General features: G+C 43.6%; 1 protein-coding gene across 5 annotated transcripts in view; it reads right to left on the bottom strand.

Moving 5' to 3' along the window:
- Positions 1 to 350: 350 nt before the first annotated feature.
- The window catches only part of LOC139660101 (sodium/calcium exchanger 1-like), a 51730-nt gene continuing 36581 nt past the window's right edge, over positions 351 to 15499 (bottom strand). Inside the window, exons 10-15 of one of the 5 annotated variants that reach the window (XM_071538155.1) lie at positions 12276 to 12386; positions 10939 to 10955; positions 8621 to 8742; positions 6430 to 6529; positions 5478 to 5750; positions 351 to 730 (exon numbers count right to left, since the gene is read on the bottom strand). In XM_071538155.1, the coding sequence (XP_071394256.1) occupies positions 351 to 730; positions 5478 to 5750; positions 6430 to 6529; positions 8621 to 8742; positions 10939 to 10955; positions 12276 to 12386 (1003 nt within the window). Of the gene's footprint in view, positions 731 to 5477; positions 5751 to 6429; positions 6530 to 8620; positions 8746 to 10938; positions 10956 to 12164; positions 12206 to 12261; positions 12387 to 15499 lie in introns of all 5 variants that reach the window. The other 4 variants (XM_071538158.1, XM_071538154.1, XM_071538156.1 and 1 more) reach the window with 4 other exon arrangements.

The raw sequence follows: 15499 nt of genomic DNA, 5'->3' as shown, positions 1-15499 counted from the left end.
TTAGTGTCCCATGACAGTCTAAATACTGTTTCAGAGGCTTTTCCTCGCTGACAAGAATACAATTCTGGGGAAACCACTGAATATTTGTAATTTTTGGGCATTAAATTGGTCAAATTTAAAGATATTAAATATTGGCACAACATATTGGCTATTGACAGCTTCAATAAAAAAATATAGTACAGTAACAGCCTTCATAAACCCATATCGGTCAAACCCTACTCCCTCTTTGAAGAAGGCCACACCCTCCTCTCCATCCCTATCTCCCTCCCTCTCTCTCTCTCTCTCTCTCTCTGTGTAGATCTGGTATGGCAGTAGGTCTCTCTCCCCCGCTCCGCTGCTCTCCCCTGTGTTTAAAACCCCGGTATATGGCAGTAGGCCTCCAGCGAGGCCAGCAGGATGTAAATCAGCCAGAGCGAGACGAACATCAGCGACGTCACCAGCTTGCAAGTCCGCGGGCCGCCCAGCTCGCCGCCGGCCACCGACGCCCGCCGCCGGTACAGCAGCGTGAGGACGCACAACACGGCCATGATGGTGAACAGGGTGACGGAGAAGGCCAGCGAGCCCGGGTCCACCTTGAACGGCTGGCCCTGGGAGCGCCAGGCGACGGCGGCGATGGTCCACGCCACGCCGATGCCCAGGAAGACGTTGACGGCGTTGGAGCCGGTGACGTTGCCGATGGAGGCGTCGGCGTACTGGTCCTGGATGGCCGCCACTTTACTGGCGAACGTGTCTGGAGGGGAGGGAGAAGAGTTTAGAATAGTCTCAAATCTTTATCAGCGTTGGAATCACTTCTTAAAACTCAATTTTGTAGATTTGCTTTCACGTACATGACCTTTTATTAACGTTTTTGACCTCGCTTTTATGATTGCCTTGTTTTTATATTTCTTACCTCGCTTGTATTGCTTTTGCGTTTGTTTTGTCTGTTTTTTAAACCTTTGTAAAGCACTTTGTATCTATATTTTGCTCTAAAGATTATTTAAATATTTACAAAAATAACAATAATAATAATTATAATGTTTGTTTATATAGCAATTTTCAAAACACACAAAGCATGTTAGAACGGTTAGAACAGAGTAAAAAAAAATACAACCTGATAAAATTGACAGCAAAAGCAATGTAAGCAAGGTAAGGAATATAAAAGCAAGGCAGGAAGCATGAAAGTAAACCAGAACAGGGAGGTCAAAACAAACAAACAAAAATCAATAGATGCAAGACTATAAAATGAGTCTTAATAGTGATTTAAAAGATGACTTTGATGTTCTTTAATGAAACGTCTTCCTCACAAGCAATAGAGGAAACTACCTCAAGATAACATATAGTACGATGCAACCACCTACTCTCACGTTTATACACACACACACACACACACACACACACACACACACACACACACAATAGAGACAGAGTGAGAGAGATAAAAGCAGAGGTGAAGTGAGTTCAAGGTATTGGGAATCGTAGGTGGAAACTATACTAGCTATTGTAAAAGATGTCAGTGTGTTATTCATGGGAAAAATTACACATTTACTGGATGGGGAAAGGAGGGAGAGAGAGGGGAAGAAGAGGAAGAGAGAGAGGGATAGAGAGACATGATGACAGAAAGAGAGAGAGAGTGAGGGAGGGAGAGAGAGAGAGAGAGATCTAAGAGGAAGAGATCCAAGTGCTGTTAATCAAAGGTGGCAACTTTATTGTGAAAAATGGCACTAATTTTGGAGTGTAAACCAAATTTAGAAGATTAGTTGTGAGGAGAGCGAGAAGTCAATAATGAAAATAGAAATTGATTGAACCATCAATTTAACTGGCAACACTGCTATATTTTCACCAATTTCACCTTGCTTTCACTTTAGAAATACTCAAAAACAAACTTTGGCTAAAGAAAAAGAAACATAAATCTGCCGGACATGTGATTCTTTGTCTGGAGGATTCGTCTATCCTCTTGTAATGATAAGTGTATCATACAACATAATCTAATCTATAATCTATAAACTGAACGGTTTGAGTTGATGAAATGTGATGGAAACAGCAGAGGAGCTTCAGCTGGGCGGCAGGTAACACCAGGGAAACAGCTGCCACTTATTATATGCCTGTTTTGGCTTATTTCTATTTTTAGACTGGCTGGTGAGATGGTTTCATTTCTGTCGTTTGAATGTCAGTGAGATTAGTTGAAACTCATCTCCCGACATGAAAAAAATCCTTCAGAAAATCTCGGATAAATATTAATCTCGTTGGTGGAAATATAGCACAAAGAAAAAAAAGGGATAAAGAAATAAAAGGTCTCAGCATGCTGAGGCACATTACACTGTGGGCTTGGATCTGAATCATGAACTTGCATATCACCCCCCTACATACACACACATACACACACACACTCTCTCTCTCTCTCTCTCTCTCTCTTCCTCCCCCATCTTTCTGGTGACTCTCCACTCTGTACTGACTAAGGCTGGGAACACAATAGAAGACTTAAATCCTAACCGATTTTAAAAACACATCGCATCGCATACATATTTTTGCGTCTCCCATTTGTAAATGTTCTCACATTAGGCAATTATATCACACATTTAACAATATCCATGTAACTGAGATTATCAGTGACACCAATCAAAACCAGACCGGTAGTCAAGACCATCCTAATCCAGTCTAAATCCATTCCAAGACCTGGTCCGGTCCAGTTTCAGTCAAGACCAGGTCCAAAGGGGGTCGAGACCAAGTCAAGACCAAGACCAGAGCAAATCGAGTCCTATACAAGAGGAGTTTCTTAAGGATGAACAGAGATGTGGATCATCTGCAAATCCTTCATCAGTCTGACTATTCAATGCAAAGGAACTAACTAATCAATGTATAGAAGTTTGCCCATTACACACACAGGTTTCTACTAGTGAAATCCTTTAAATTGCTTGTAGTGCTGGGGAGAAAATAAACCAAACGTCAATAAAATTATCTATTTTTGGAATTTTAGATAGGCAGAAAAAGTGAAAGTCAGCATCCAATAATGGGTGAGACCAAGACAATTCTGAGTCCAAACAGGCACAAGACAAACCCAGACCCAGACAAACCCCAAAAAAACCCCAGTGGTTTAAAGATTCGATCAAAACAACAATGGAGAGGGACAAACTTGGAATCTGAATCTGTAAACCTCTCAAACTACAATTTTGGCCGATCATCGGTCCCAAAACAAGCCTCCGATCACGGTTTGCTCTCTAATTGTCGGGATCGGTAGATCAGGTGTAAATTGGCCCGATAATCCTCCAGTGTGTCCCCAGTCTAATAAAGCAGAAGTGCCTTTAAAAAGCTGGAGGAGGACTGGCAGAGAGAGAGGAGGGGAGGTGAGGATAGGGAGCAGGTGAGAGGCTGAGAAACCAGAGAGGAGATGAATGTTTTAGAGAGATCACAGTCACAGCACACACACACACACACACACACACAGGAAGTTATAATGACCTGCTGGACCGGCTGCACGCAAACTTGCATCACCCCGAGCAGCAAACACACGCCGCACAATCTCACCCACACACACACCTGGGTACCACAGCACACACACGGGTCAAAATGATGGATGACACAATGGTGAAAACACAACATCCAATAACGGGGAGAGAGAGAGAGCGAGGGAGAGAGAGAGAGAGAGCGAGGGAGAGAGAGAGAGAGAGAGAGAGAGAGAGAGAGACAGAGGTAAGGATAATAACACCGGAGAACCGAGTCAGAATAACAAATTGACCGGGATGGGGTGCGAGAACAGGCGTAATAGATAAGAGGGGGAGGAATCTGAGAGTGAGAGAGAGAGAGAGAGAGAGAGGAGGAGATAGAGTGACATAGAGAAAGAGGGAAGGAGAGAGAGAGAGCAGGGGCAGCTGAGATGGCTGAGATGTGAGTGAAAGAGGGAAAGCAAAAGAGAATAACAGTGACAGAGAATGGGGAAAATGAAAAAAAAAAAAAAAAAAAAGAGTGGGTGGCAAATTAATATCAACATGCCTTGTGACAGGACACGCGCGCGATAACGGGTACGAAATCCCCGGTTTACGGCTTCCAATTCCAGCACGCACTTTAATGGGCCCGATTCAAACGCCGCTTCCCACAGAACCCGCCGCCGAGCCGTCAAAGTTACCGCCTGCCAGGGCAGCAAAGCAGCCATTTCTATAAATCAAACGGAGGGGTAACAATAAAAACGGCTGACGAGGGCAGAGGGAGAGGGGAGCCGAATTAAAGCCCAGGGACGGAGCTTCACCTCGGGGGGCGGAGACGAGGCCCCCGGGGGCTGAAGGTCTGCGATCCAGTCGGGGTTACAATTCAATTTGGATTCCCGGACTCGCTTGCTGTTTGTGTCCCACATGATGAAACCGGGGGGGGGGGAACGCGAGAAATCGGTCTCTCTCCGGTTATTTGTTCATTTGACATTTTGCGGATTTTGATGAAACTTGCTTCTCACTACTTCAGAATTCCACTGATTGATTGATTACACATCCTTTGTTTGTCAATCCATGTATCAAATGCAATGTATCAGGCACTGCCAATTGCCGAAACTCGAGGAAATGATGCATCTCACCACTGCACTCTATCTGTTTTCAAAAAATTACACCGACTGGCCCAAGGGTGGCGCTGCAATTACAGGTTACTACAAGGTGACTTTGATTTGATTCTGATTGGTTGTGAGGGGGGCTGCATCATTCGTGGGGGGCGACATGCTTACTGTCAACTTCAAGTTCACGCGGCGTTTGTCTTTCTACCGTAATTCGGCGTATTTCTGGTTGGGAACAGGACGTCGGGGCGGGACACGCTGCAGGGAGGGAGCGTCCTGAAGTGGGCGGGTGCGGACCGTAATAAACATGGTAAGTGATTCAGAAGAACTGGACGCCAGCCTGCATTCCTCCTCCGACACTTCCATCACCCCCATTGTTGGAGCCGGCAACAGACCAAACCCTTGGAGTGCAGGAAGCCGAGGAGGAGGAGGAGGAGGAGGAGGAGGAGGAGGAAGGTTTCTGTCCCTGGTGTCGCACTTGAGTCACTTGTGCAAGTTGTGAGGTTTGACTTGATGGGAGTGAGGGAGGACGGGACCGATGGTGTTGACGGTTGGAAATTTTATGTACGCCTACTGGAGCGAGATGCAGCAGGCACTAAAAGTGGGTCGTTTTCTAGGAAGGACGAGTCATTTTTCAGCCATTTCTGCTTACAATGGAGAGAGACAGGAAACTTAGAGGATGGGGGACAGGGGGACAGGGGACATGTGACAAATGTCCCAGGCTGGATTTGAACCCAGGACATTGTGGTTCATGGCATGATTCTAGCCAATCAAGCCACCAGGATGCCGCAGTAATGGGGTTTTGATATATACATAGGAGAAAAATAAAGTTTTGAGGTGAAGGAGGTGTACGTTAGGATATGGAACTGAGCTAATGAGGTGAAACAGTCATTTTTCACTTCATTTTCTCTTTAAAGACTCCTATACCCCACACACACACACCACACCCCGTCCCGCCCCGGCTCACCTGGCACCGACGTTCCCAGCGCCACGAACACCACGGCCGTCACCGAGTCCTTCAGCCCCACCGTGCAGCCGAAGTGCGACGCCAGGTCGCCGGTGACCGCCGTCAGCACGCCGATGAGCGATATGGAGACGAAGAAGCAGGCCCAGCCGTTCCAGTACTCGGTGGGCGGCACGAAGGCGAACAGGACCTTCCAGAAGACGGTGAGGAAGTGCATGATGTAGTCGAAGCAGGACGGCAGCCGCTCCTCGCCGCTCTCCTCCTCGTCGTCGTCTCCTTTGTGACGTGAGGGAGGAAAGCCGATCAGATTATAAAGCAGGACTCTAGGCCAGGCGCCTGTTCGTTTCTCCCCCCACCTAGTATTTATACAACCTGCACAAAAAGTTTCTAAAAGCTAGATCCCGAAAAGAAGAAACTGGTTGTGCTGACTCGCCAAGCCTGGGGCAAATAGATTCAAATACAAGCAAGATAGAATAAAAAATATGATGCTGAAGCAAAGTTTCAAGTAATCCACACTGTCTCATCATCCCTCACCTTAGAAAAAGTGAAGAAAAATGTCAGCTGAAACCAGAAATCATAAATCAAAATTTCGTCTCGCTTCTTGTCTGAACGTGGGGTTACAGTAAGTTGATAAAGGAGGTAGTTGATGAAAAAATGTGTGTGTGTGTGTGTGTGTTTGTGAGAGAGAGAGAGAGAGAGAGAGAGAGAGAGAGAGAGAGAGAGAGAGAGAGAGAGAGAGAGAGAGAGAGAGAGAGAGAGAGAGAGAGAGAGAGAGAGAGAGAGAGAGAGAGAGAGAGATTGCCCTGATTTGTCTTTGTGATGTATGTTCAAACTGTGATTGACTGTTGCAAACTAAGCATGTATTGTGTAGTTCTTGTATTGACATGAACGTAAATGTGTATTCGTGTGTGTGTGTGTGTGTGTGTGTGTGTGTGTGTGTGTGTGTGTGTGTTACCTGCGCTGACAGTGACGGCGCTGACAAACTGTTCCCTCCAGCTGCTGCTTCCCACCACCAAAGCCAGGTTTGTCTTCTTGATCAACTTATCTACTGTGCTCTACATACACACACACACACATATACACAAACCATCAAATATATATATAGAGGTATATATATATATGTAGTTCATACAAACGAAGCAGAAAAGGAAAGAAAGAAAGAAAGAGACAGACACACAACACTCAAGTTGTTAATTCACTCTCAGCCACACAGAAAGGGGAAAATCCTAATTTCAGGCCTTTCAATTAGTTCCCACAATGGAAAGATCAGTATTTCATAACAGTATAATATGTGTAGGATCTTCTCATTAATACGTCACGGTGAAATTAGCCGTGATGCCACATTCGACTGCCGTTCCCCATGAAATCTAGGAAAAGCCTCAGGGCAGACTGGTGAGTTTTATGTCCCAGGCAGCGAGGAGTGGGGGGGTAATAAAATATGCTGATGCAAAACAGCTCACAGCAGCCATAGAACGTAGCACCCATAGTCATTATCATAACTCACTTGACACTGCTGTGTTAAGAGAAAACATTACATATGCTGCCAGTGAACAAGTGAAAGATACAGACACTTTACAGCCCATCTGGTCTGAGGTATATTCACGCTGATTCTAATTTCGCAGGGGTGTATTCATGAGAGTTTGAAAAATACGCTTTTTGTAATCATTGTAACTCAAAATAAAGGTCTGTTTTTACTTGGGACTGTTTGACAATGTTCATAAAATCACAATATATATATACAGTAGTATAAAGTCTCAAAATACACGTGATGTCAGTCAGGCTTTGTATAAAAAGTTCAGTCAGTCAGTCAGTGTGAAAAAACGTGTTCCACCCATAAAACAACCGGTAAGACTTGCTAATTAAGGAGGATGTCAGCAGGAGTATTTATGGATCGGGGTTTTAACAAGAGGTTGAAGTGAAGGAAAAGGACTTAGATGTGATGTTTGGCTCCGACACCTTCAGAAGATTTCAGTCAGGCAGACAGACAGTAACAGTTTTACACAGTATTACAGAGAAAAAGACAGCCAAAAGTGCAAAATGGCATGCACAGAAAACCCAAGAGCAAAAAAGATAGATAACCTTGTCGGCCCGCCAAAAAAGCTCATTTACTGCTCTCTGTACACACACACACACACACACACAAACACAAATGAACAAATGATCAATCAGCAACAAAAATGATGACAAAATGATAGATGTGAGTCAAGCAACATGGGCGCACACACACACACACACACACACACACACACACACACACACACACACACACACACAGAGGCATGCACAAATGAACGCTCATATGCATAAAGAAATTAAACACGGCACAGACTGTGTGCTATGGAAATTTCAAATATGTACCGTCATGTAGCGCCAAATTAATTATGAACCGAGCAAATTTGAAAAACACGCTCCCTCTAATATATAACATTTATGAGACGACCAGGCCAATATTTCTGTAAATTTACTGCATGGACGCTCTAGCAGTAACTCTGAGCTGCTGATTGCACTCTGCACTGCAGCGTTTAATGGTCCAGGGCCAGCGATGCGTTTCTTCTGAAGCCCATTACATATCAAAAGAAGACGGCAGCTCACTTTCAATAAATGATTTGTTGTTTCTTACTAGTCCGCTATTAAACTGACAAACATCTCATCAGAGAGTCTGTTTCGTGCTAACAAAATTAATCGTTCGTCCTCTCGGCTGGAGCAGCTGAAATCATTCTGGATCTGATGTGCAGCTCGGCTCACTGTTCTTCCACCCAGCGGTGCCTGATGTTTAATGCAGCCGACTTGTTGCCCGTCAAACCGGCTGGCGATCACTCTATCAAGCAGACTTAAAACCTGATCACAGCACAAGCTTGAGCCTCAGATCTCTGCTTTCTAGCTTTGAGAGAGAGAGAGTTGTAAACAGACCGTATCAATTAGAGATTAATCCTTAAACTGATTGACAACAGGCTTATTGATTAGCTGCTGAAGAACATTAAAGCGCGAGACTAAGAAGAAGGTAAAACTCAAATGAAATAAAGGCGTGTGTGTGTGTGAGTGTGGAAAGCTCTGATATTGCAAAATTAAAGGGGACATCGCTGCAACCTCATGCACACACACTCATACGTATGGAAACGTACGCGCACACACACACACACACGTACCTTGAACTCGTAGGACTCCTCTATGACCACCTCCACCTGCGTGTGTTCGCCCAGACTGGGACAGCCCATCTTGGCGACCTCCTCGTCCTCCGCCCCCACCAGCGGCTTGTTCTCATTGGAGTCTCCTAGGAGACCACAGAGATGGACGGGTCAGCGGGCCAATAGGGTTGGTGTAATCCAGCAGAGGGTCAACTCAAAGGGGAATTCAAAATTTCCTCTATTTATGTACATATATGAGCAAAGATGTTTGACATTTGATTTTGTTTGAGTGGTTAAATTTAAAGTTATGGCATTTTTAAAATCCATCCTTTTTTGCACAAAGTTTCGGACAAACTCCAGTTAACGCATCACAACTGGACTTGGTCCTGATTGGCTCCTCTCACAAAAACAAATCACTAAAATCCCTCCAATCAGACCAGTTTGCAGCATTTGAATTGGAAAGCCTCCACTTAGAGGAGCTGCTGTTGTCGGCCAATCAGAGTCCAGTATTGTGAGGACTGAGTCTCCACATTCATTCAATAAATACACTTTTAACTAAACTACATTCATTTGTAAAACATCATGAAGCCATAGTAGATTCAAAAACACTGAAACTAAACTCATGAAAACTGAATAATACGGGACCTTTAATTTTTAACTTCCTGTATTGATTGATTGCCTTTCATACATATGTGTCTGTACACACTCACTGTACTGATTGATCATTTGATTGTTTGCTTGTTTGTTTGAGACTGGAAGATTTCTGAAATGTTCTGACGGCCAACATGACAAAGTGAGGATGAGAAATGGTCTGTTAAATATTCAAGCTGATGAACAGAAATATGAAGCCTGTGGCAAACAGTCGTCTGAGAAATATTTATTTCCTCCCTGCGGTGTTGCAGCGTCCTTGTTAGCAAGTCAATCCAGTCGGTGTGTAAACTAAGAATCCACACCGCACTCTGGACGTCCTGAGAGAACGATGCGCTGAATATGAAAGCAGGATTTCTGACAGTGCGCTGAATTGCCAATATTTGGACGTACCTTGAAGTTCAGTGTTAAGCCACCAGTGGCTTCACTGAGCCGTGTTTAAGGCTACATGAAATCAGTGTTTTCCTGCAGGACAGAGTCACACTCTGTAACTCTCAATAACTCTCACACCAGGTGAATTTGTGCAAGATTGCTTACAGCTCTGCGGTTTATCTGTGAAATTATGCACATCATGAATCTTTGTTTTTCATTTGAGTTCCCCTTTACAGTTGTCACATTCACTTACACACTGAAATTGGCTGTATAAACAAAACATCACAAACCATTATGCATGAGCTACCGAAAGAACTATCAACATTCAACAAGCATTATTCACCTGGTTTCAGACCAACTGCAGCTTTGTTGAATCTTTTTTGCAAAGTCCTACACACAAGTCTGTTCATAAAGCACAAGTAACCTCATGTTTTCATGCAACACACTGCCATTCAACATAGAGACAACACAATGCACAATGCACACAATGAAAACACTAACGAGTTTAACTGTCCAATCACCTGTCAGAATTTTAGGCCACAGGTGAGTTCATACATTTTAGATCAAAGGATGCCAACAAAGATATGTATTATTTCTCATTATTTTATTTTATTTGAATAGTATTTAGTTGAACACTTTAGAGTTATTTTTACTTTGATTTTCACTTGAATTTCACTGTGTTTTTACTTGTTTCCCCACATTTCTTGTCTGCTGTCAAATTTACTTTCACTTTCAGAAAAATACATTTTGAATTCTGATGTGTGTTGTTTTCATACTTGCAAGTATGAAAACAACACACACAGTATCAGTATAATTGTCTAATTTATGTAGATTACAGTTTTTGCAAATTGCAATTGCACAGAGGTTGACTGTTCTGAGAAAGCAGATGGTTACTGATTCATTAACAACTTTTATAGCAGTGTGTTTAATCGATCTCCCCGTGGGCGCTCAGCAGTGCTTATGCATGTGACAGCTCAGTTTAATTTAGATGGAGGACGGCATGTTATGAGTAGACTGGTTCATTTTGTCTTAGAAGTGTGAGGTTTGTTCAGAGCAGCTTTGGTTTGGAGTTAATAGTTCTGTGAAATTGAAGTATCATTGCAGGAAATGTGTGTAACCAGTAGTGAAAAACTGTAATGTAATTGCCAATACTCAAAACACTGGCGTGCCATGTGAAGCTATCAAGCACCATGTTATTAGGAATACCCACAAGCTAATTCTATTTTTCCTATGTAACAACCCTCTGTATCTCTCTCTTACCATACGTTCCCCCTCCATCCCTCCATACTCACTCTCCACACAGTCATTAATTCAGTCACTTGGTATCAGTGTAAAACTACTGTAATTGAAAAGCTGTGTGTGTGTGTGTGTGTGTGTGTGTGTGTGTGTATAAATGTCAGTCCACTTGCTGTGTGACAGTGTTCTAAAACCAATTATATTCCCTCTGTAATGAAACATGCCCCGGGCTGTTGGCTCTTTATGTCCGACATCTAGGATATGGACCCATACTCACAGCCAGGACGAGTGTGTGTGTGTGTGTGTGTGTGTGTGTGTGTGTGTGTGTGTGTGTGTGTAAGAGAGAGAGCGAGAGTGAGAGAGAGAGAGAGAGAGAGAGTGTGTGTAATAATGTTTCTGGATCCTGAGATAGTGTGTGTGTAAGAGAAAGTGAGATAGTGTGTGTATAAGAGAGAGAAAAATAGTAAGAAAGTGAGAGAAAGAGAGGTTGCAATTGTGTGTGTGTGTGTGTGTGTGTGTGTGTGCACGTGCATGTGTGATCTCAGTGAAATGAAGGCATCTATCTCTGTCAGAAAAGGCCTATCAAGTCTTTCATTTAAATTAAAAGGGCTTCAGTCGTTCGACAGAAATGCTAATTCTTAAAACGAGACGAAAATAGGTCAAACGGATATTTCTCTCACTTCATAGATTAATTTGAGCCAAGAGAACTGAATAAAAAATCATTAATTTGATCGTAAAACGAGACGAGGAGCATTCCTGCAGATTTTCCTTTTGTGACGTTTCACCTCTTTTTCTTTCTTGCTTTGCCTGTCTTTCTTTCTTTCTTTCTCCGGTGGAATTCAAATGAGCGGAGGTGCGACTGCGGGACAAGCTGCAGAAATTACTTATTGACTTTGAGTGTTGGTTCTCTTTAGCCGAGAGTCACCTGGCAGAGATTAGCTGTCTGTCGGCTGTAATGAGGCTTTTTAGAATTCAGCCAAAGCCTCCTACAGTCTTACAGATCGCAGGGGTTTCTTTTGTTTAAGATTAGTGGGTTTCACAGCTGTCTGGTAGCTGGTATTCATTCAGAAAGGAGGAAAACGACAGAGAATTGTGACCAATCAGCTCCTTTCTCACTGCTCACCTCGCTGTCTTCACACATATTTCCTCAAAGTAAAATGTTTCCTCAGCTTCTCTAACTGTAGATCAGAGGGTTTTAAACAATTGATGCAGATCTCATGATGTTCAAAATATTTTCTTTTAAAAATGCACGTAGGAGGCCCAACACTCTTTGGTGACGGTTAAATAAAGACTCCAATCTGTCTGTCACTCTCTCCTTGTTCCTGTTCCCTCTGTTGGCTTTTTAATATTCTCTTTGAACAGCCACACACACACACCCACACACACCCACACACACACACACACACACAGCCAGGCAGACCCACCGTGTTTCTGCCCTATTTCCAGCAGTATGGGCTCCCCCAGCTCGATGATGAAGGTCTTGTTCTTCTCATACTCCTCATCGTCAATAATCTTCACCTCAATGATCTTCCTGTTAGAGAGAGAGAAAGAGAGAGAGAGTGTGTCAGTGAGTGTATTCTAGATAATCACATTTTTTCATCATCGCTATGGGGTGCGTTCACATCAAGCATGTTTTTAGCGGTTCATTAAAACTCTGGAACTTTTAACCCTTTAGGCCATGATCAGACAGCAGGCTTTCTTCTTCTCCTCAAACACAAAGCCAAGCTGTGAGCGGCGATGTTAACGTCGAAAGAGCAAGAACTCAAAGGGCGCGGAGAGCGTTACATCACTCTCGTTGCTATGCAACTACCTAATTAGGGTTAGCTAGCTAACCTGAAGTAACAAATGGGATGACGTTGTTGAAGTTAGCCACAGCTCTGCTCGCTCTTGAAGAAGAGGAGGAGGAGCGTGTTCTGAAATGGAGGATGGAGCTAGAGTTGACGTTCCTCGCTGGGAAACTGTAAGAGGCTGCTCTCTTAGCTTATGATTTGAATATTTCCCTTATAACACTATTGTCACTTCAGCAGATATGGAGGAAAACCCATCTACTAATAATGGTGGACAGAAAAATGGCCGCCACAACATGTCTGTACCATTTTTGCAGCCGCTCCAACTCTGAAAATGTTCACAGCATCAAACTGCACATGTATACCAATCTGCTTTTATGCAAATCTGAACAGTTTGGCCTCTTTCTGGCCTGTTTCACCTGGACTATATAATCTTCACCTCAATGATCCTCCTGTTAGACAGAGAGGAAGAAGAGAGGGAGGATGAGGAAGAGAGAGAGCGTTCATTTCCACCAAGTTGTCTCATCACACGCCTCATTGTCGACCATCTTGATTTTGACACAGTGAGAAAAACAGGAGAAAGATGGAGGGAGAGAGAGAGAGAAAGAGAGGAGGAGTGCGAGAGGGAGACGGGAGGGAGAGAGGAGAGAGCGACGGAGGTGTGGAGAGGTTGAAGTCCGTTGTTTTTATTGGCGAGTGGGTGAAACTGGCTGGATATTACTATTTAGAGCGTCACGTCAGCCGGAGCGGCAAACACTCTGCCATGTTGGAGACCAAATGGAAATAATGTTTAGTCAGACGTGAAGCAGGAGAAAACACACACACACACACACACACACACACCTACAACTACATGCAAATTCATGTAGAGGAGGATGAGTGGGAGAGAGAGAGATTGAATGTGTCTATCATAGTTTACATTTTATATTACTGCTCATAACACTGATGTTGACTGGGTTTTGTATAGTATTGAATTAGACAAAAATGTACTGAACAGAACTGTAGACAAAGAGAGAGAGAGAGACAGAGAGAGAGAGAGAGAGGCAGAGAGAGAGAGAGACATCGGGAGAGAGAAAGACAGACAGAGAGAGAGAGAGAAAGAGACAGAAAAAGACAGAGAGAGAGAGAGAGAGAGAGAGAGAGAGAGAGAGAGAGAGAGACTGGTATTACAGTATGAGTAATGCATGGACTCCACTGAGATGTGGAGGGTTACAACTCAGTACACACACTGAGTTCACTAGGGGGGACAAGAGTGTACACACACACACACACACACACACACACACTGACGGATTACGGTTTACCTTGCGTATACAAACACAAACAAATCATAAAAATCACCAGAGACAAGGACACACACACACACACACACACACACACACACACACACACACACACAGGCCTAATGTTTTCATGTACATCAAACAAATTACATAGCTTGCTTTTCGTATGAACACTGACTGCCCATGCATTCATTCATGCTTCTACTAGGGCACACAGAGACACTTAACTGCCCGCAACACACACACACACACACACACACACACACACACACACACACGGAAATGCAGCAATTCAGTATACATAAACGTATAAATGCATGAGCGAATACTTGTGGGATTCACAAACACATGCTTGTATTAATCTATTCAATTTACACATGCAGGCAGCAACCACACACACACACATGCACACACACACACACACACACACACACACACACACACACACACTCACTCACTGTAGTCCTTCCATTATTCATAGTCGTTGCTGGCTGTAGCAGCACTCCCATCTGTGCCCTCCTCTCTCCATCTCTGTCTCATCCCTCCTTCCTTCATTTTCAACTCTTCTCTTCCACTGATATTTTCTGCCTCCACCGCCAACTGTCTCTCTTTCCCTCAATCCTTCCCTTTTCTCCTTCTCTCCATCCATCCCTCCATTCTCCTTGTTATCACAGTGCAACATAAACAGTAACAGTTTTCCCCATTGTTCCCCATAGAGAAACAGAGCTGGAAGGTGTGATTGTGATTAGATTTTAATTATGGTTCTGATTCAGAATGATGCATCTTACAAATACGATCTGACATTTACATTGATTGGCCTTTGGGGGGCGCTACACTGCCTAACTGAAACCTTTCAGCAGGCGTATCTCCTGCCTTGAATGAGTTAACTCCATGAAATCTCCTTGCATTTCCAAAAAATGCTTCAGTGTGCCATAAAACTTGTGATTGTTGTCACTTATTGTTACAGAGGAGGTGCTAATCACAACTGGGAAGACTTTTACACCTTTACACCTACATATACACAGCACAAAATGCAATAATATATTTCTCTTCTCCTCTATCCTTCACTTTCTCTCTGTCTATCTTGTTACTGACACCTGCTCCCCAGAAAGTTACTTTGTTAGACAGCAGCCTCAGTGCCCTGGGCTGTCAAAAGACTGACACAAAAGACACACACACACACACACACACACACACACACACACACACACACACACACACACACACAGTTCAGTCAACATGGAACTTGCACTGCCAAAAATAGAGACTGAGAAAGAGGCAAAGAGAGAGTGACAGAGAGAGAGAAAGGTCAACAAATGCTATTGCTGATTGAAAAGCCCAAACAGATTCATGTGGTCTGCAAATCGAATTGATAGTTAAGTTTTATATCGCTGTGCAGTGAGTGTGTGTGTGTGTGTGTGTGTGTGTGTGTGTGTGTGTGTGTGTGTGTGTGGCTGAGAAAGTTCTCACAGAAGTGCATGATTGAGTGACAGTTTGATTCGATTACTTGAGACCTCATCGCATTACTTAATGGACACAACCTCTCTTTATCTCTCCGTCTCTCTCTCCCTCTC

This window comes from Centroberyx affinis, unplaced genomic scaffold (assembly GCF_046629955.1).
Source record: "Centroberyx affinis isolate AG114_WGS23_722 - 3 ecotype Tasmania unplaced genomic scaffold, CSIRO-AGI_Caff_v1 ptg003213l_1, whole genome shotgun sequence".
Classification (NCBI taxonomy): Eukaryota; Metazoa; Chordata; class Actinopteri; order Beryciformes; family Berycidae; genus Centroberyx; species Centroberyx affinis.
Note: the sequence above shows the minus strand (reverse complement) of the source record. Positions and strands in the feature narration are given on the sequence as shown.